This window comes from Copadichromis virginalis, linkage group LG1 (assembly GCF_057382275.1).
Source record: "Copadichromis virginalis isolate Kocher_CV1m ecotype Utaka linkage group LG1, C_Virginalis_male_GT1.1, whole genome shotgun sequence".
Classification (NCBI taxonomy): domain Eukaryota; kingdom Metazoa; phylum Chordata; class Actinopteri; order Cichliformes; family Cichlidae; genus Copadichromis; species Copadichromis virginalis.
In genome coordinates, this window is record NC_140618.1 from 19,396,689 (window position 1) to 19,418,375 (window position 21,687).

A 21,687-nucleotide genomic window follows, 5' to 3' on the forward strand; every position below is an offset into this window, starting at 1 on the left:
TTTTTGTATTTATTGTTTTTGCAGGAGCCCAATCTGCCAAAACATCTCACAGAAGTCAAGTAAAACACTCATCTCCTGTTGAGATGTGCAGAGATGTTTGTTGTTCTGCTTTCTGTTTGGTTTGGCCACAAAGAGAGGAATCTGAACCTGTTTCATACTTTTGCATCTTGTATTTGGATTAATGCCAGCAGGCTGCTTCGCCACATGAAATTAAATGTGATAGTAAATTGATGTGTGGGCTGAGGTCTCTGCGTTTGTTGTAAATTCTCTGGATTGACTTGTTGTGTGGGATGTGTATTATGGGTGTTTCTTTTCTCACTCATAGCTCTATTTCATTTCTGTCAACTTTGGCCTGAAAAAACTAGAATATATGCAGTTTTCTGGTCTCTTTCTGTTTCTGCTCAGCATTTGATTGAACTTTATTCTGGACTGTGATACCTGATTTTACTGACACTCTGTGGTCTGTGAGTGAACAAACAGTGTTACCACTGTTTGTTAAAGGCTTTGTAATTTATTTATTTATTAAAAAGTGGTTCAGAATGCTTTACTTCAGCTGTACTTTGTCTTGCTTTGAATTTTCCTTAAATAAGAAACATCAGTGCCTCTTATAGAACTTATTTGGTGCCATTTTGTCTGGTTGTTACGTCCTTGCAAAGGGGCCTTGCAAAGGGGCCTTGCACAGAGACTGTTTTAAAAGCTGGTTTCCACTCACATTTCTCTGAGGACAAGACTATATTTGATTACGCTTTTACCCAAGGAGATTTTAGTACTTCTCAGGTTTCACATTTTAATTTGTACTTCAATCCTTTCTTTCATTAGTACATGACAGGTCTCCTGTTGCAGTTAACCTTAGTTTCGGGTGTCTGTCAGGTATCTGTTTTTTAAATTAAAGATAGCTGTTGTGTTTGTAATACATACTTTGAGTAGTTGAACCAAATCACAGCTTCTGCACTCCCCGAATAAGTTTTTCAAGTTTAATTTCCTGATATCAGGGTTAAGTTCAGATAATCTGACATCATGCAGAAAAGGCGGTGAGCTCTACATGACCTTGGGCAGTTTTATTTTCTTAAGTCATGTGTGTGTAGTAGTTCCTTTCCAACAAGGACCGCAAAGAACTCCATCTATCTAGCTGTCAAAAACTTAAACTCCACAGTGACAAGAACAGGATTAGTTAGAATAAGCAAGTGACATGCCGATAAATGCAAATAACACATCAAACACTCCCTCTGGTGTTTTGTGCACTGACAATGTATAAAAGACTTCCTGTAGCCTTTAGTGCTTATTTTAGCAGATTTGCATACCTTTGACCTCTGTTTTGACTAAAGTTGGGAAGGTAAGAAATGTTAATATATTCTATTGCAAATTCATCTAAAGGGAAAGCCAAAAATGTTTTGGTCACTGCTCCATCTGACTTAGCTTCCTGTCTTGAATCAGTTGTTGTACCTGCACAGATGGAGATGGAGGAGGTGATAATTTTTGAATGGTGAATTCTTAGCTGAGGCCCAAGCTGTTTTTACATATTATATATGTAATGCATTTCTTTTAAAATGTGTTAATATTATTTTAAAAAGCACTATGTGGCTCAAATGGCTGCTCTAACAGGTGCTTTTCAGTAGGGCTGGTGGTTATGCAAAGAGTAAAACCAAGAAAAGCATGCTAAATATCATGCAGTACAAGTGTATCCGAAGAACACTACTCTCTGTCTTCTTGTAAAATTATTTTTGTGTTCTTTGGAAGGAAAAAAAAAGTCTTTATCAAAGTCTCACCTTGATGAAAACAGTCTTTCAGTAGTGTTCTTTGTATATACTTGTACTACCTGAATAGGTTTTCTTGGATTTTGTTCTTTGTACATCTATTAATCATTATAATTATAATCTTGAAGTTGCAGAAAAGAAACCCCCGAATGAAAACAAAACCCACAAAGAACAACACCAGGAATCAGGAAGGGGGAGAAAGGATGACATTTTAGCAGCTCCCTGTGTGGAAAATGTCTTTATTTGGAGAAGCTTCCTTTCTATCTGTTTACTGTAAATCTAATATTTAAAAATAACATGTACCTTGAATGTATTAGAGTTGCATTTTGGATTTGTTTACTTGTTGCCCAAGCATTTTAGGTGAAAGTTAATGTACTAAATAATCCATTATATCCAATGAAATAATCTTAAATTCATCTGTGATGTATAGAAGTTACTCTGACATGATCAGCACTTTAGCTGTTTGAGGATTTCACTCTTTACTCTTTTTCTGAAGTTTGTTAATAGGTCGGTAGGAAAAGCTAAGCCAAGATTTCACTGTAGCAAACGACCTTTCTAAGTATTCGCTTCGCTTGAGCATTGGAGTTGCTTCAAAGACTGCACAAAGTTAGTTAATGTGCAACTCTAGGTAAACAGTTAGAGTACACATGAGGTCCCAAGTCAATCTTTGAGTTTAGGGTAGAAGGACAAGTGTAACAGCAGTATAATCTTAATATGTATTCTTCTTTGATATTTCACTAATACACTGAAGTCAGCTTGTGTTGTTGGTCACAAGTTGAAGTGGTGATAAATGAATATAATAAATAGACAAAATAAACAAATAATAGCTGATAAAGTGAGGTTTCTTTAGTACTAATCCTTCAGTGATTGCTGGGTAAACTTTAATACTGCTTTAACAAATTATTAACTTTTTGTACTAGTGAAAAGCAAGAGAATTAAGGCAGTAAAACCCTGAAGAAATTTAAAATTCAGTATTTCTCTAAGAGCCAAATAAAAAAAGATTTTTCTATTAGCAGTATGAACACTTAAGTTCACAGGTGTTCCTGATATTGTGAGATAAATGTGTTATAGTGCAGGTCTATTAAAGTCACTTAAAATAAATTAACGATGCAGATGGGAAACTTTTCATTAAAAACTGACTAATCGTGTCACTGCATCCCCTCCCACTTCTTCCCACAGACAGCAGAAGGGTCTCTCTCCTTCTGGCTGGGTGGCTTTGCTCTTGTTTTTAACACGTGACCCAATGTGGGAAGTGGGACATGCAGAAATGGAGCACAGACACCATCATGCCACACGTTATTCCTTTATTACTGTAGTTACAGCTTTGTTTATTGCCCTCAACACAATCACACTTTAATCAGTAATTTAATCGGTAAATCCACATTTATTATAGAGTTTAATCTTCCTAGAAAGTGGTCATAAAGATGGTTACCAGCATTTGTTGTCTATAAAACTGATTTGTCAGCTTTTTAATTAGTTTTCAGCATTTGGAGGGCTGCTGTAACACAATTTGACACAGAACATCTGATCATCTCAAACATTTTAGCCTAAACTTACACAAAAAACTGAGTATTTATTTATTCAACCAGATGCCAGTTTATGGAAGCACATCAAGCGAAAAATGTAATGGAATTTGATAAAGATACATCCACCCTGCAAAGAATGGGAACTATTATCATTTACATTATGTGGATAGGTGGCTAGGGAGGCAGGTAGATGAATCCTTGTGAGCCAAAAGCTAAGTTGCTCTTAAATGTTAAGTTTCAGATGGTACATGCAACCAAAGATTTAACTAAAACCAGTAGACCAAGTCTCAGTACAATATAAATAACAAAGCCATGGCAGTAGAGTCCAAGGCAGAAGCTGGAAATAGCACTATATGTCATATTTCCTGAGACAGGTGTTGATTCAACTTGGCCACTTTTGAGGCTGCAGTTTGTGCTGGTGAGAAATTGTATTATGTTATAAAAAGCAAATTCCTTTTCTTTTCTTTTTTTTTTTTTATAAAATCTGCAGATGTTTTTTGTGGTTCATCCATCTATCCAGGCTTCCATTCATGTTCTTGGTGTTTATCCAGTTGGGGATCATAGGGTTGCTGGAGCTTATCCCGACTGTCATACGGTGAAAGGCGGGATACACCCTGGACAGGCTTGCAAAGCCAATGCATAGTCATAGTGGCCAATTTAAACTTGCCAAGTAATCTAACAGACATGTCTGGACTGTGGGAGGCAGCTAGGGTACCTGGCAGGAACCTTTGCAGGTATGTGGAGAACATAGAAACACTCCACCCAAAGGCTCAGGCGGCTGGTTGATTCAAATCCAGAACCTTCTTGCTCTTCTCGTCTGACCAAACTAAATTATCCAGTGAGTGGGTGATGAGGGCGGTTATGTTGTGACAGCGGAAAACAGGTCTGACTGGCCTGAAACTGGGAGGCACCCATCGCGTATTTAATACAGGACGTGCCTCTTTGTACACACGGTGATGACAAGATGTGCTAACCAACAAGCACCTTTTATATCAGTCATGAAAGGGCATTCAGGAGGTGACTAGGCATTTAAAACTTTTTAAAAAAAATTGTAAATAAATTGTCTGACAATTTACAAAAGGAAACTTTTCCGCGTTGCAGTTAAAATCTACTAACAGTTTGTTTCCTTATCTTTTTCAAAGATTAGATTAGGTTAGATTAGATTTTTACATGACACTCTTTCTGTAGCTCTTCAGTAAGAAAGTGCCAGAGAATGAATAACCAGTTTTTGGTTTCATTGTTTGCTTTCTTACATTTTTACCTTTCATCTGTCTCACCAGCTAGATCACATTTTCAATCAGTTGGTTCTTAAACACAGAAGGCCTTGTGTGCTTTTGTGCATTAGTACACTCACACATACAAACACACCTGAAGTGTCATACTTGGATATCAGCTGAGTGTGTGATGCATAACAAAGACCTGCACAGAAAGACCCGTATGATTGTACTATCGCAGTCCTTTCGCATATTTTCCCACCTTGAGCATTTCTTTTATGTATTTAATGTTTCACCACTTTCACCTCTGTCATATATTAAAATGGTGACAAATCGAGTTTACAGATTTTGTTCTGTAATTTTGTGTTCACGGCCATACATGCGTACATACCTCGCTGTACTGAGGCTGTAAACTACTAAACCAGTTTCCTTACATTCCACCTCCATACCAAAAAACATTTTTGTTTCCAAACAAACCTTTACAAGCCTGTTGCCTGCTGACGTTATTCAGTAGAAGGGTGTAAGCGCAACTGAAACCTGTTGTTATCTGTTGTGTGGTTCTACTGTAGTCAGTTTTCTTTGTTACTGTCTCCTCGCGCACTGACATATATATCTGGGTGTCTCCCATTTCTTCTCTTCTGCACAGCACTCCACCCTGTGGATGGATATTAATAACAATTTCTTTACTACTACTAGGGCTGCCACAAACGATTATTTTGATAGTCGACTAGTCACCGATTATTTATGCGATTAGTCGACTAATCAGATCATCATCCACTGGACATAAAACTACAGCTTATTGCACCAGCAGCATCTGCTCTTATATAACTATCATTAGCTTACAGCTTTAAGCTTTTAAGGTGCTAACTAAAAATAAAGACAAGATGATAGTTTATTCAATTTTAATGAAATTTGCAGATTGTTTCGGTAAAGTTTAATAAACTCCTTGCTATCTAAAATATAACAGGACACCGGAGTATATTCTCCAGCATCTCACACTTCTGATAATCAGCTGTCTGCTTGACGTTTATTCCAAACCGATTTACTCAGGAACAAATAAAATACAAAAAAAAAAAAAGCCAAACAGCAACATTTTTAATTTATCTAAGTGACTCATATATATTTAACCTGAGTCGCGAAAGACGGCGGTGAGTTTGAAAACAATTTGCCGGGAGTCCGGTGTTCTCACGGCGCTAGTGACCTAGCCCCCGGCTAGCTATCGAGCTAGTGGGTAACGGACGTCTCCGAAAACGTCGGAGCGCTTTTGAAAATATGTGGTGTCCTGATAAACTGAGCAGATATTTGAGGTTTACACAGCTACATTCTCGCCTGAAAATATGTTAAACGTTTATTTTGTGACCCAGAAAGAATAATAAGAGTAATATTAAAACTAACTAGCTACCGCCATTGTTGGAAACTAAGCTGGGCCGCGCTATGAATTCTGGGACACAGCTGCTTCTTCTTCTTCGGGGTTTAACGGCAGCTGGCATCCTTGTACATGCTGTGCTGCCATCTTCTGTTTCAGTCCGTTATTACACTCTTAAATCCTGCTATTATTCCTGCGTCTTTTGCGATCTTACAAAGCTTCAAACGACGCGTCGACTATTAAATCAGTCGTCGACGATTTTGATAGTCGACGTAATCGTGACTAGTCGACAAATCGTGGCAGCCCTAACTACTACATTATTGATTTTGCTTTCATCCTCTTGGACAAAACACTGGCATACATGTGTTTTCCCATCTGTACAACAGTTTTATCTTTGAGTCTGAACACAGTTTACCAACACAATACAAAACGACTTGCACACGAGTTGATGTGCGAGATGTGCTCTAGCTCCACTTCCAAGAGTTTGACATCATTGTTTTTCAGCTGTCAGAAAAACATGCTGGCATTGATTAAAGAAATTTACAATCTTGAAGGCATATGATTCAAGGGAATTGAAAAATTTGGAATACGTTTTCAGCTAGAGCTTGTTCTTGACTAGTGTCATTACTCCACCCTGAAATGTAGGAGTTAAAGGATTTGCATTAGTAGATTTGGGCATAAGGCAAATTCAAAGGACTGGTGCACCTGAAACTTCATCTGTGTTACAACTGCAGACATATACCACACAACAGTCTGTATTAATACCTGGTAGTAGTGTAGTGCTAACCCAGCAGGCTAGCATAACAGGTCTGCAATGCTAGCCTGCTGACCCTCAATCAGCAGAAGCTAATAAAAGCTCAGATTTAGTTACCTCCAATTGTGGTTTATTATAAGGTGTAAGAGAATTACAGGAAGGCCACTGGGGGACTGAGTATTACAAATGGCTTCTGTTATGAGGTATTTGAGTTGGTCTCAAATGTTCCATCATGCCTCATTATTCCACTTTCTGTTGAGTGTCACAGACTGCTGCTTCCTTTGTACTGAAGCCTTGTGTTTTGTTCTGATCTGCAGAGCAGCGCCACAGTGGTGCAAGAGAAGGCAGAAGTGGAGGCAGCCAAGGGTGTAGCAGAGGGCCAAGCAGGACGTCTGACTCAAGAAGTCGAGAGACTCCGCAGACGGGCGCAGGAGCTGGAAAATGAGGTGGCCAAACTAAACCGAATTATTGACGAAGCCAAGCTGCAGGAGAGCAGGCTGGGGGATAAAGTTGGTCGACTGGAGGTAAGGGGTGGAGTTCCAGAGTCGCAACTATTATTAGTTTTGTTCTACACAGTCACTTGTAGCATCATTATATGTATACTAAATGACAGTCTCATATGCAACAATGTCCATTTAACAGAGAGAGAAAAAGCAACTTGAAGAATCTCTATCTGAAATTACGGAGCAAGAAGAGGAGATGTCACGTGCAAACAGAGCTTTGACCATCCGACTTGAGGATGTGCAAGTAAGATTAGTAACACTTCACTGTGTTAGATAATACAGTTGCAAATGCACAACTTGACACATTTGTTATTGTGTCATTCTGCAGAGAAACTTCACCAAACTCAGCAATGAACACAACGATTTGGAGGAGAGGTTTCAAGAAGAGAGAAATCAGAAGGAGCAGTTAAAGAGCATGAAGAATGACATAGAGGATGAAAGGAGGCTGCTGGATCGTACAGTGGAAAAACTTCAGAAGGAGGTGAGTCTCTGAGTGTTTGTTTATTCACTAATTCACTTATTCACTCTGATCTGAATGAATTTCACACCGAATGTCTGCTTTTGTTATGCAGAGAATAGAATTTTAGGTTATGCAAACAAGATGGAGGCCGTGTGCTTATTCAGTTTGACCTTTGTTACAAAAATTATTTTCCAGACTCATTACTAAAGCAGAGTAACCAAGAAAACTTTGATAAAAAAAACTTTTATTTAGAAGAGCGATGTTGACTCATTCTTAACATGCAGTCCTCATCAAATTACTTAATCTTAGCGATGGATATCCCTAGTATAGTCATCTCAGGCACATGATTAATAGCTAAAAACCATAGTTTTGAAGAGTGAATGAAGTGATGGGCTGCATCAGGGCCCAGTATTAGATTAAGGTGGATTATTATGAACTGTGAGTCATCTAAAGCTACCTTGAGGGTTCAATAATAAAAGGTGTATAAAGGGTCCTGTTTAAAGGAAGCTTTCCAGAAGAACATTATTTTTTTGAGATGGTTCATGTTATATAATAACTCTATAAAAGGAGTCCAGTCCAATGTGCAAACAAATGATAAAATACTATCAAACTTGCATCTGAACCACATCATTATCTTTAAAATTCCCTACTTTTTCATAACATCTTGCTTTCTTTTGCCTCTTCCGTCCCTGTCACCACACCTTCAGATGAATGACATCGTGGAGGCATCCCAGTCGTCCACTCGCGAGCTTCAGGAGCAGATTGATATTTATAAGGAGAAGAACCGCCGGGAGCTGGCCGAGCTGCAGAAGCTTCTCAAAGAGCGAGGACAGGAGTTGGAGAAGTACCTGGTGACTACCAAAACCCTACAAAATGAGGTAAACACAATAAGAAGAAATGACACAGTGGCCAGATCAAGGCTGTTATCAGTCAGCCTATCTGAGCAATTCCATGCAGACCAGCACATTATGAGCTATTGTTCTGAGTCAGCCAGTTTGAGCACTCCTACCAACATCAATCTTTACTTTCAGAGAGTGATGTCAGCACTTAGGTATTTCTGCTCCCCGCTGCCCTTTCAAACCCAAAGCATAATATTAAAGTGAAAGAATTTAGCCAATTCAAGTAATAGAAAAGCTCTGTTTGTGTGTGACCCCTTGGCATTGTTTTTAGTCGTGCAGTTTATCATTGTCAGCTCTTTGGAATGTGAAGAATGTTTTTGATGAAAAAGAATCATTTATGTTGAAATGAGCTTGCCTTAAGTTGTTTCATTTATACATAAAATATTTATTTATGGAGGTAGGGCAGTTAAGATTTTCTTTTTGGTGACCTCTGAAACAGTTTGGTCCTGGAGAAATGTCACAATGTGTGATGCAAAAACTGTGTATAGCATCAGTGAGTAATGCAGATAATGATACATAGATCACTGGGCTAAGATTTTGTGTTTTATCTGCAATTCTGGTAGATCATTTGTGTGAGACACATTGTGTGTAAAGTTATGATTATCAGGGCCCGCAAAATCGCTAGCCCGATCGCTAGATTGATTTTGGTCGCCCGACCGGAGATATCACTAGCTCTGGGATGTCACGCTAGCGATTTCGCGAGCCCTGCTTATATAACTGATTAGCAGTGAGTTTAAACCTTTTGAGAGAATAAAAATTTGACACTTTCTTGTATTAGTGAATGTGTGGAAAAAGTGTAAACACAGCAAAAAGAATACTCAGTGGTACCATGTAGAGGTAATGAAATCTAGTTCTGGAAAGTGAATATTGTTTTTGTTGTTTGCTTTAGTAACATTCACAGGGTTCTGTACACATTTCTCCTGACTGCACAGTGAGGTAGAACTTGTTGGAACTAATGTGCCAGTACAGGAAGAAAAGATGATGACTGTAAACAATGCTGATTTCAAAAATGGCTGTTTGCTAATAGGTCTTGAGGTAGGAAATGTATTAAACATGCTTGCTAGTCCTTAAGGATACACTCAGTGTCCCAGAGCTCTAATGCTGTAAACAAAGCAGTGCCTGTTTATAATGAAAACTCCACGGGTACCTTTAAAAAGAGGTATTGGCAGACTCTGCCTTAATTTTTTTTCTTGAAACCACAAGAGGCTGCCTTTCAAAAAAAAAGAAGAAAAAAGACAGGCCTTTTTATGTGAACTGTTCTCTGAAACCTGTAGTCATTAGTTGCAGGCTTTTTTCACATGTATAATAGGCCAGCCTTTAGTTTTACTGATTTGCTGATCTGGGCAAACATGGAGCTCTACATTGCATGTCTGTCTGTATGTACAATGTGGTTGTGAACAGAGTTCATTTGTCAAGATAAGGTCAGTGTCCAGGCTTTTCCTTTTTTTTTCTGTCAGCATCCATGCTATGATATCTTTATCCTGCTGGTGCACAGGAAGAGGAGGATGTTAGCGCTGTGAAATCATTGTTGTGAAAGTTGTGCTGGCTGATTCACATCCTCCTCCTCCACTTACCTTTCCCAAGAAATTCAGTGCTCTGGGCCCTGTTTCAGAAAGCCGGTTTAGTGCAAACTCTGAGTAAGTATACCCTGAGTTAACGAAAACTCTGGGTTTTCGGTTTCACAAAGCGAGTTTAGATTAATTCTGAGTGAGTTACTATGACGACACACTCCGTGAAGCTAACCTGCCCCCTAGCAGGTTTACTTCAACTAACCCTGACCTTCTCCGCCTCTTTGTCGGAAACCTGACTGTAGGAAGTGTCAGACATGGCGTGCCCCTTCCTTGAAGAGCCAGTAGATGTTGAAGCCCAAATTCTCCGCAGAGCTCTCCGCCGGGAGAGAGTGATTAGAGCGCGTTCTGACATTTTATCATTTCCTGATGATTTTCTGTGTGAACGTTACCGTTTTTCAGCACAATCTATAATTTATTTGAATAACATCCTCAGGCCTAATATTTCTCATGTGACACATCGCGGACATTCTCTCAGTTCTGTACATATTATTTGTATTGCACTTCGGTTTTTTGCAAACGGGAGCTATCTGTATCATATTGGTGACGCTGAGCACATTTCCAAGGCTACCGTCTTTCGGGCAGTCAGGAATGTTACAGTTGCACTGAAACGTCTCCTGTACTCGTCTGTGGTGTTCCCCGGTCATAGACCCACAAGATTTATCAAAGAGGGATTCCACAAAATTGCAGGTATCAGGATGAACAAAACTTAATTTATGATGTGGTGATACTTGAACTACTACTTAAATTTCACATTTATTCTCACGGTTCCCAGGCGTGATTGGCTGTATAGATGGCACTCACATTCCAATCATTGCTCCTTCAGTAAATGAAGGAGACTATGTGAACAGGAAGTCTTTCCACAGCATTAATGTACAGGTACATAGTTCCCTGTAGCATTTCAAACTAACAAATTATTTCATTATAGTAATGGATGCTAATTTGTGTTCTCTGCACTGTGAAGATCATATGTGATGCTGCCAACATTATCACAAATGTGGAAGCCAACTGCTCAGCCTCTGTGAGTGGTGGTGGTGGAGGACCCCCACCTGTTTTTCGGGCCTCCGCTTTTTTTTTCTGTTGGCTATAACGGGTCACATTTGAGCATACAGAGTAAGCAAATATGTACTTGTAATGTGCTCAGATAATTTCAATAAGTGCTTACAGAGGGGAAATTAATGTAGCCTCTAACTGCAATTGATTTACATTGGACAAACAGACCAAGCACTATGGCTCATAATACAATTACACCTTACCTGTTTGGACTATATTTTTATATTTCATTTTTACTTGCTGCCAGGAACGTTTGGGGCCTGTTGGGTTGCACCTGCGCTCACATCACATCACAAAATAAAATGTATAAAATACAAAATAAAATATAATAAAATAATGTGTTATATGGGTGGAAATCCCTAGATCAATGTTTAAATTAACACTCACGCATTGACTCTGTCGGCTATGTTTTGCCATGCATGCTCCCTTTCTTTTGCAGCTGATGCTGTGTTACTTTTTTCCGCAAAATTTGCATGTTATCGGCATATGCTGCCATCAGAATTTCGGCCTCAAGCGCTGTAAAATACATTGACCGCGCCTTCTTTCCCTCCGTCTCCATGGTGACTCGCTTAATCTGTGCTCCACTAATCAGGGCTTTATGTATCCTCGTGCGTGCGCTTAACTTGGGGTTAAAGCAACTCCGCGTTGACTGAACTAATTGTTATCAGCCTTTCTGAAACCGAATATTCCGAGTTGGACAGTTCGGGGTTACTCAACCCTGAGTATCGTTTTTCACTCTGAGTTTTCTAAACCGGCTTCCTGAAATAGGGCCCTGGACTGCTTCATTTAGTCCACATTTTCCAGCTGTTCTCAAACGTTCCAATAGTCCTCTACCATATGAAGTGTAGGCTACATACATCCACCTTCTTTACTTGAATTATCGAGTGAGCATCTTGTACGTATAAATCTCTTTTTACAAGCCGACTATGAAGACGGCCTGAAGTTAGAGGTTTTACTCCACAGATTTTGTAATCGCATAAATTTAAAAATAAGATCCAATAAAAGATGCACAACTATCCAGTTATACTTCTAACAGTGCAGTGCCGTACTTAAAGTATTGCTCAGATCATTACATGAATAACCACATAACAATTTTACACTAATGGGCAAATATCTGTTGTGGGAGTAAAAAGAGGGCAGATGATGAATTTCCAGTCTTAGCATTAAGCAGTGAGGGCAGTTTTCCAGCTGTGAGGGGCACTGCAGCTGAGGAAAACACTTACTGTGCTGGATGCATTAGTCACCCAGGGGAGTGTATATTATATCATATTAATACTATCGCTAAACAGCAACTAACTGTTGCTCATCACTTCAGCACTAACACTTGATAAGATTAGAGTTGATGCTGAAAAAGATAATGTCACTATTTTAAAAGTGCTCAAATGTTCAAGGACCAGAAATAAAATGTATGTCATAAGATCATAGTGAAATATATAAATGTTTCTGGTTTTAGTTGTTGCGCCGGGAGGAGGAAGTGCGACAGTCTCAGAGGGAGCGAGATGAGGCCTTGGTCAAGGAGAATACGCTAGAGAAAAGAGTTCGTGATCTTGAAGCTGAGGCTGAGAAAAACGCCTTGTCTAAAGAGGAAAAATCCAGACACGTCAAACTCATGGAGGTACACAAGCTACTAATGACTGCTTTGTTACATTATTGCAAAAGACCAGAAGTATCCTTTCAACATTTTTTATTTTAAAAGTTTTTTTTAAAGGCAAATCTTAATTTCGCACAATTTTGTATGAAGATTTACAGAGAGCAGTGATGGCAAAACACACTCTTCATAAAGATGTAACTGCTTCACTTTGTAGGAGAGGATTGCTCAGCTGGAAATGAACCTTGAAGAGGAGCGTCAAAGTGGAGACAATCTGATGGACAGGATAGACCGAGGAAGAGAGCAGGTGAAACACACTCAACACTCAACACGTTTTCATCATCAGTGTTCACCTGTCCGTACACACACAGACGTGTCTCTGTTTTATGTCAGCCTGTAAATGAGTTCTAGATCTCCTGTCACTTTGTCTTCCATTTCTAACATCATGATTGCAACCACTAATCTCTAAATGAAAAGGGACATTTGACCTCCATATAACAGCTTCGGGTCTCAGATGTGTCCTTAAAGAGTTGATGTGTGTGATTCTTGTGCAGGTTCATGGGTTTTTTCAAGTGTCTGTGTCTTTACATGTAATATCAGTACTCAAAAATTCTCTCTTTCTTTCTGGTCTGGATAAAGTGGATGGGTTATTGCTTTGTAAGATGATATTGCATAATCATTCAGGTTGGCAGCTCACCAGCATGGTCTAGGAGTGTCTATCCAATTTTCATGCATCAGCCACAAAAGACCCTTCTTAATGCACCGCCTGAGCCAAAATATGCAAGTTGCCAAATGTCTCAAGTTTTCAGGTTGTGGAGTGCACTTGGAAATTATGCTTCAGTAACTTTGGCTTGAGAACAAATCTCATTCTTGTGCTAGAAGTCAGATTTTCTTTTTTCTGTCCTTGCAAGCAAACGCTCCAGTTTTCCTTCCACTGTGATAAAACTGCTGACAGAGACACTGTGAAGTAAGATTTAGATAAATTGCATGTACTTTTAACACTTGTTTGTCCATAGGGGAGATCTTAATAATCAGAGGGAGGAAGCTGGCTCTGGAGTTTAAAAAATACCACAAAACTATGGAGCCACAGATAGTTCTTTTTTTTTTTCCCTTTCTTTTTTTAACAACTATTGGGGCCAAAGGCGGGCTTTTAAGATTTGGCTTTGGGACAAATTCCCTTCACGTATTTTGAAGTTGTAACCAAAATTTTAAATAAAGTGAGCAGCGACATCAAGAGAGCCCCAGTGCAATTCATTAGAGTATTTAAACCTGCATAAATGGTCCCCCCTTTTAAAAAATCTTTGCAGAGAGGAAAGAGTGGCATTGTGACAAAGTGGCATTGGTTCAGCATGAGGCTGAGGTCGGTTGTCAAGGCAACACTCGAGCTTTGTGCGACAAGAGTGGAATAGGTTGAGTGCCAGCAGAGTGTGTGTGTGTGTGTGTGTGTGCGTTCGTGCGTGCGGGTATGTGCTGGTGCATGTGCTCAAATGTCTGTGGGGAGGAGAGAGAGGTGGGTGAAGGGCTATGGGGTGGAGGGCTGGTGCGGTTGCAGCGGAGGCAGCAGGAAGAACACCTGCGTCTCTCCTGGCACCAGGTGCTCCTCTCCTGTCTAAATGAGAGTAATCTCCCCTCTACTCTCCTGCCGTCTCTCACAAAGCAGATTAGTTTCGCTGTATGTTCCAGTCTGCTGATTCAGCTCCCTCAAGCACTGTGCTGGGTGCACCAGTTATAGGGGCCATCGTTCATCAGAGCAGCCCACTGTCACCCACTAATTGGCATAAAATATCACCAATTCTCAGCTCCTCTCACAAAGAGCCATCACTGCTGTATTGATTAGTTTTCATTCGCCCCTTTTCTTTTGAACTAGGTTATCACTGAACGGTCAGGCCTCTCTGAGTCGATCCAATATCCACTGAGGTGATGTGTGATGACAGAAGTACTGAAGGAATAGTTTTAGAAATTGTGCTAATCGCTGTTTTCTTCAGTGTCAGATGATATTATCTGTACAGGTCTTATATCTGTGTTTGTAAGATCTAATAATATCAGCATTAAACACAGAAACAATACAAGTTGAATTTATTCATCATATTGATTCATTTACAAACAACTCTTTCTTTAAAAAAAAAAATCATATATATGTGTCACAGACTGAGATTCATTAAAGTTTGTTCATTGTGGCGATATATATATATATATATATATATATATATATATATATATATCGTTAGCTTCATAGCATAATTGCCTAAGTCATTTGACTAAGTCAATGACTTAGGCACTTATGCTATGAAGCTAACGATATATATATATAATTTTTTTATTTTTATTTTTTTATTTCTGCATACAAACAATTTAGAAGAGTTTTTAGCACTCAAGCTGCTGTCAGACAGTGCTGCTGAACAGGGAGTAAGGATGTGCTCATGGACTCATCACAGCCACCAGACTACTGTCAAAAAACAGTCATCTTACTTTAACTCTCAGTCAGATGTTCTAAAGTCTCACACCCAGTACTGTGTTCTCTGAGGTACCATTAGTGCTTTTGTGGATTGAGTTTGATGGATTTACACAGGATTCATAACTTATGACATATTTTTTAAACAAAAAGGCCTTTCCACATAAAGGGTGCATGACTTGCAAACCTCTGTCTTTGCTAACCTCTTAACAACCTTCTGCAAGTCAGACATTTATGTTAATGTTTGTTAAAGGTTTATTCACACATAGTTACAACAATGGCGAGAGTGCCACAGTAATAGTGATATTTGCCATACAAGCATTTACCTGCATTTTTAGCAACAACGGTTGGCATCATACACCCTGCTGAATTAAGTGAAAACGACACATTTATTTGTTTAAATCTCTTACTCCTTGTGATCCCATCATCACAAGAGTGTGTGAGTGTGTGTGCTGCAGCTGCCCCGCCCCTGAGGCTCAGAAAGTGAGATCGCTCTACTCGATTGGGAACACGAAAAATGCATCATAGACAAATGTTTTAATCTTATTGCAAATTAGGAACAGCTGATGAGATAAAACATCATTATGTGTGTGTTATTGCTGTTTAGGGCATTCTCTGGTGAGCTGAGCAACTCACAAAGATACATAAGAGATGTGAACAGTCCTAATTTTGTGTGCAGCTATTTGTCATTTTTGTCTGCCTGCAGTTAAAATGTTTCTAGGTCCACCCGAATAAGGTTCAGGTAACAACTTTTACCAAAAAGTTACCATAATGCTGATTTAAAGCTGGCAGGTTTGAAAGGGGCTTTAGCTTAGCATAAAAACTGAACATGGTTGAAATGGTGAATCTGTGTCCAGCATCTCAACCCTTGGCTATATTACTAAAATTCTCGATACAAACAAAACTACTTTGTTCGAATGGTTAAAATAAGTGTTGGAGGGGGATTTTGTCTCCAGGGGACAAATCCAGGATCAATGTTTCCTTTTGCTGTTGTTTTCCGTAAGTTAAGTTGCCTTGCTGTTGCTTTTGGCTTTATATTTAAGTTAATCCTCGCTTATCAACTTGTTAAACACTAATACCTTCTGTACTATCTGAAAGCCCACACAGACATATTCTTTACAGCAGTGTATCTCAGATGACGTGGGTTTGGCTCAAGGGGAGCCCAGGTGTGCCATGGGATTTGTGGCAGCCAAATATTAGTTGAGCTGCACTAAAAATGAATGACGTATAAATTTACCATAATGGCACACATCAGAGTTAGAGAGGAAGATGCAATTTTTGATGATGTGAAACTTATCACCAAGTTGTAGAGTAACCCACACAACACCTCTTAAAGGAAAACAAACTGACAGAAGAAACTAATGCTCGATGTCAGGTTAGAGCAACAAGTTGCCAAGCAAGCTGAAGAGGCACCTGGAAACCAGACAATCCTTTAAACAGAAACTCTGCTTTATTCGAAGATCACCAGATCACAATGAAGAGTAGCAGGTCTGTTGGATTGAGTGAAAGTGTCTGATAACGAGAAGGTGTGAATGCAGTGGAGCTTATTGCAAAGCAAAAAATATGCCTTTATCGGTCAGTAATATCAGGGGATTTGATGATATTTCAGATGAAACAGAGGCCATTCTGTGTTTCTATGAATACAGGACGTTTTGACTCTTGCGTCATAGAAACTACTGTCAGCTACCTGTGGGGTTTTTGGTTTGTCTTTTTTTTGTACTACAACCTTGTGTCTCTGACAGTTTGGCATCACAATCACAATAAAAGGGTGGAATGCAGTCAAGCAAGGAAATCCTGCTCACCAATTAAGCAGAGCTCACACAGCATTAACTTTTCTATTGTTTAGCATTTTGGCTCAGTAGGTGTTACGTGGGTTTCTGCTGTGAGTCAGTGTCTGATCATAACTATTGTCAGACTGTGTGGGACTGTAGCGATGACAGTGTCTGGACTCGGCTTGACAGGTGGAGCAGATGAGGAATGAACTCCTGCAGGAGAGGGCTAGCAGACAGGACCTGGAGTGTGACAAGATTGCTCTGGAGAGACAGGTACACACTCCTGTCTGGAGGATAACAGCTACAGACTCAGTCCAAAACACACACTCATTTCATTTGTCTTTTCATCACATTCATTTGATTTGTCCATTTCCATCATTTTATTATCTGTACACAGACATGATTATGGTATAAACATACATTTGTCAAACACATCAGTGGTTTTCTCTCCCTGCCCTCTCTAGAATAAGGATCTGAAGGCCAGAGTGAGTCATCTAGAAGGCTCCCAGAAGTCCAACAGAGAGGGCCAGGTACCTCAGCTGGAGGAACGCATACATGAGCTGGAGGAGAGGCTGGAGGCGGAGGAGAGGTGAGATGGGAACTCCAACTGGGAATAGAGCTGAGGGGTGCTGTGGTTGAGGTGATGTAAGAGGAAACGGTGAGAGTTTAGTTTAAAGCTTCAGATGAAAGTTTATACCTGAACACATGGATTTAGGACACAGAGTCAGAAAGTTGGAGCTTATCTAAATGTATAGTTTAGTTTGCACTGGGAGATCGTCGGACTCTGTGTGATCAAACATATTAAAGAATTTGATCAGCTTGTAGGTCTTTGCGTCATAAAATGTACGCTGGTCTGAATTATTAGCTCATGTTTATGTTTAGTGATGCATCGCCTGTGTTTCAGGGAGCGCGCTAACATGCAGCTGGTGAACCGCAGGCTGGAGAGGAAGGTAAAAGAGATGATGATGCAAGTTGAGGAAGAACAGCAATCAATGCAAGATCAAAAGGACCAAGTATGTAACCCTTACCTTCATGCCCACTCTAACAGTCATTAAACTCTCTTTGCTCTGACTTAGACAAATGTCAAGACTAATAATTTATCAGGCAAATAAAAAAAAAGAAAAAGAAAATACAATTTGATCTTAGTAGAACTCTTTTAACTCTAGACATGTTTTTCTTTTCCCCCTTCGTGAAGTTAAATCTGCGTCTGAAGGCACTGAAGAGACAGATGGACGAGGCCGAGGAGGAGATAGACCGACTTGAGCACAGCAAGAAGAAGCTGCAGAGAGACTTCGATGAGCAGCAGGAGGCCAACGAGCAGCTCCAGAGTCAGCTCAAAGCTCTGCGAAGCGAGTTGAGGTAAAAGCACAAACTCAGGAGGCTGAGCTTGGAGGTCTTTTTGGGCTCCTTCCTGCATGTTGACGTGCCTTTGGGCAAGAGTAGAGTGCTTAAAATACTTAGACTGCACACGCTCTACATAAATATCAGACCATTTACCATTATTGTATCTGAAATGAATTAGATTACAGTTACTAATTAAATAATTATGCCACTTGAGTTAAGTTGGTGGGCTCCTGCAGGTCATTGAAGGGTCTTAGAAAGTCAGAAATTAAAATCTGATGTAGGAATTTAATTTGTAGATGGTCAGGTTACGTTTGCTTATTTTTTAAAGACCTACAGTAACAATGGTGAACACTCCTGTTAAAAATGAAGTTTGTGTTTGTACAAGTCGGAGGTGTGTTTCAGGCAGTTTTTTCTGCTCTCAGATCTTTATGATGTCACACAGAGATGCATAATGTAATAATCTCACAGAAGCTCCACCTTGTCCCTGTTCAAACCTTTAGTTTATGAGGTGCAAGGAGGAGGAGCTCACACTCAGGATGGATTTAGGGCCTGCAAATAATGCAGAGCTGCTCTAGTAATGTCAAAGAACACACACATTATAACAAGAACACTCTTAATAGTTTTGTTTGTTTTTGTTTGTTCAGACGCAAGAACTCGCCTGCTTCGCTGCTCAGCAATCTGGATGACGACGAAGACGATGACATCAGCACCGATGGGGAGACGTACTTCAGCTCTTCCTCGGGGTACAAGCGCTCTTCGAGTCAGGACAACCTCTTATCGACCTTTTCTTTATAAACAAACTCTGAGGCTGGAAGTAAAGCTGCTTTATGTGCAACACTGTCACACCAAACGGCTGGAGAGCTGTGCCATGTGCTCCTGTAAACACTGAGCTGTGAATATTAAGACTTTCCAGCTAGGTGAGATAAATAAAATCCTCACTTCAGCAGCTTCAACGTCCATGAATTCACTCAGTATTATTAGAGCAGCTCTTTGATTAATTGGTGAAATCACAAAGGCAATGATGTTTTGTCCTGTCCAGTGAAAATTTTTGTAAATACGGTTTTAAAATGTTCATTTTATATTCCTGCGTTAAGCCCCATCTTCCAACATGTTTCTTTCTACTCTGAGTGGATCTTCCTTTAATGGGTTAAACATGCTTGTCAGTGATTATTCCAGCATTGAATGCATTGTAAACAAATGAAACCTGTAATGTCTTTGTAACCGATATCCAGTTTTGACCCCTTCCTTTTTAATCTAATAGGTCACATTTACACACAGTATCTGAATATACATTTTATTTTTTATCATTGAGTTAAATGCAAAATATTTCCTTTTTTTATTTTTTTTATTTTTTATTTTATTTTAATGATTGGAAATCAAGGGTATATGAAGTGAAATGTGCCAGGATGTTTTTTTTAAGTTATTTGTAGCTATAAATACAAAATCTCCTCTCAGTAAGAGGTTTTGTGTTTTTGTTTTTGTTTTTGTTTTTTTTGTTTTTTAGGGAACAGTAAATGAGGGACTTTGTACACATTCATTTTTATACAGTTTTATATAATCTAATGAGCAGTAAAATTACAAGTTTGTAATCACCATTCATCATGCAGGTTTCTTTTGATATTAGTGACATCACAGTGTTACTCACACATCTTCTGGAAGATGCTTTTCTGTCTTAACGTGATTTTTCTAGCATCTCCGAACAAAGCTGCACACATTAAAGCTGTTTTATACTGGAAACGCTTTGATTTAAAACATGTTTAAACTCTTACCTGTCTGTGATGAGCTGTGCCCGCTGTGTACATCAGCAGTGCCTGTAAGGACCACGTGAGGACCTTATGGGTCCTCCTTGGACCAAATCAGGGAATTTCTTCAGATAAACTGACAATCAATATTTTGCTGCACTGTGATGATTTGCACTCTGTGAGTTGGAGAGTGGATGAGCGAGACAAATTCCTGCCACTACCTCTCTGTACACTTAAATCCTGCTGAGGCTAAAATAAACTTCATTTCAGTTACTCTCACCTGTTTTTTGCTTGGTGCAGACCTCCTGACAACTATTCCTCTCAAGACTTTCTTTCTTTTAGACATTTTTTTTAAAGAATATTTTGTGCATCATGTTCTTTTTAAGTTTAAGTTTCTAGTTCAAACTTCTCCCCCTCCTTTCAGTCTAAGTGCACTCGAGGGTTCAGATATGGAAATTGGGCTGGTCTTCACTGTGCCATAGCTGTGGTGGTGAATGTTTCTAGGTTTTATATTTCACACAGAAACTTGCCCCGTTTGTTTAAAAAGTATACTGTCATCTTGCACAATGAAGCTTAAAAAAAAACCCCATTTTAGATACTAGCTGAAGGAAAAGAATAAAAAAACTGTGCAGTTTACAATAAAGTGCCACATGTGCTTAGTAAGGGCCTGATACTGTGGGGTGAAAAAATTTACATGTACAACAGTGATAACACAATGCAAGCAAGTAGTGCAAATTGCATCCATAAATGATATCTACACTGTAAAATGTTTGAGAAGAGGAGCATTTAATACTCCAGAATAAATGCGTTTCTAAGAATAGGAAGGTTTTGGCAGCACCTTCATTCTGTTTTAACCATTCTCTTGTAGATCTTCTGCTGTTCTTGGGATCATTGTCCTGTTGCATGACCTGATTTCAGTCAGGCTTTGTCTGCTGGACAGATGGCCTCACATGGAGCTCATGGTCCGCTCTGACTGTACGGTGTCCAGGTCCCATGACTACAAAACGAGTCCAAATCATCACCCTTCCACCACCGTGCTTGACGGCTATTATTGAGGTGTTTGTGCTGATATACTGTGTTTAGTTTCTCTTTGGTCTCATCTGTCCAGAGGTTTTCTGGTTTGTTCAAATTTAACTTTGCAAACATAAGCTGTGCTATGTTCTTTTTAAGAGAAGAGGCTTTCTCCAAGCAACCGTTCCAAACAAGCCATCTTTTTCCAATTCTACAGTCGTAAACTTTAACATTTAATATGCTAACTGAGATGCATAGAGTCTGATATGCAACTCTTTTTTTGTAGTTTTGGCAAATGTCTTGAATGTTTTCCACTTGTGCATAATTCTTGTCCGTGTAGGATGATAGACTTCAAATTCTTTAGAAATGCCCTCCGTTTCCCAGATTTACGGTCAGCAACATTTGCTTCTTTAAGATCATTGCCAACATCTTTTCTCCAGGGCATTGTATTAACCCACTTCTGAAAGCTCCACGCCAACAAGCTGCCAAAACATCTGTTTTTATAGAGGTGCTCACACTGGCTGATGATCAGTTAATCACTGCATTTGATGATCAGCACCTGGCTGCTACTTACCCTCTTAATTCCCCCTGGACTGCACAGAGCACTGATCTATGAGAAATACTCAGGAGGATCTTCTTCAGAATATTTTGATGACCTGAATTTTTACCGACTATGCCCTG

The 21,687-nt window shown here is 39.5% G+C and overlaps 1 protein-coding gene across 3 annotated transcripts in view; it reads left to right on the plus strand.

Annotated features, from left to right (window-relative positions):
- The window catches only part of cgnl1 (cingulin-like 1), a 34,889-nt gene extending 14,620 nt beyond the window's left edge, over window positions 1-20,269 (plus strand). For all 3 annotated transcript variants that reach the window (XM_085453283.1, XM_085453296.1, XM_085453290.1), the window contains exons 9-19: window positions 6,932-7,138; window positions 7,257-7,361; window positions 7,446-7,598; window positions 8,285-8,455; window positions 12,551-12,712; window positions 12,903-12,992; window positions 17,099-17,182; window positions 17,374-17,498; window positions 17,814-17,922; window positions 18,105-18,268; window positions 18,898-20,269. In XM_085453283.1, the coding sequence (XP_085309409.1) occupies window positions 6,932-7,138; window positions 7,257-7,361; window positions 7,446-7,598; window positions 8,285-8,455; window positions 12,551-12,712; window positions 12,903-12,992; window positions 17,099-17,182; window positions 17,374-17,498; window positions 17,814-17,922; window positions 18,105-18,268; window positions 18,898-19,048 (1,521 nt within the window). In that variant the 3' untranslated portion in view covers window positions 19,049-20,269. The remainder of the gene's footprint in view (window positions 1-6,931; window positions 7,139-7,256; window positions 7,362-7,445; window positions 7,599-8,284; window positions 8,456-12,550; window positions 12,713-12,902; window positions 12,993-17,098; window positions 17,183-17,373; window positions 17,499-17,813; window positions 17,923-18,104; window positions 18,269-18,897) is intronic.
- The last annotated feature ends 1,418 nt before the right edge of the window (window positions 20,270-21,687 follow it).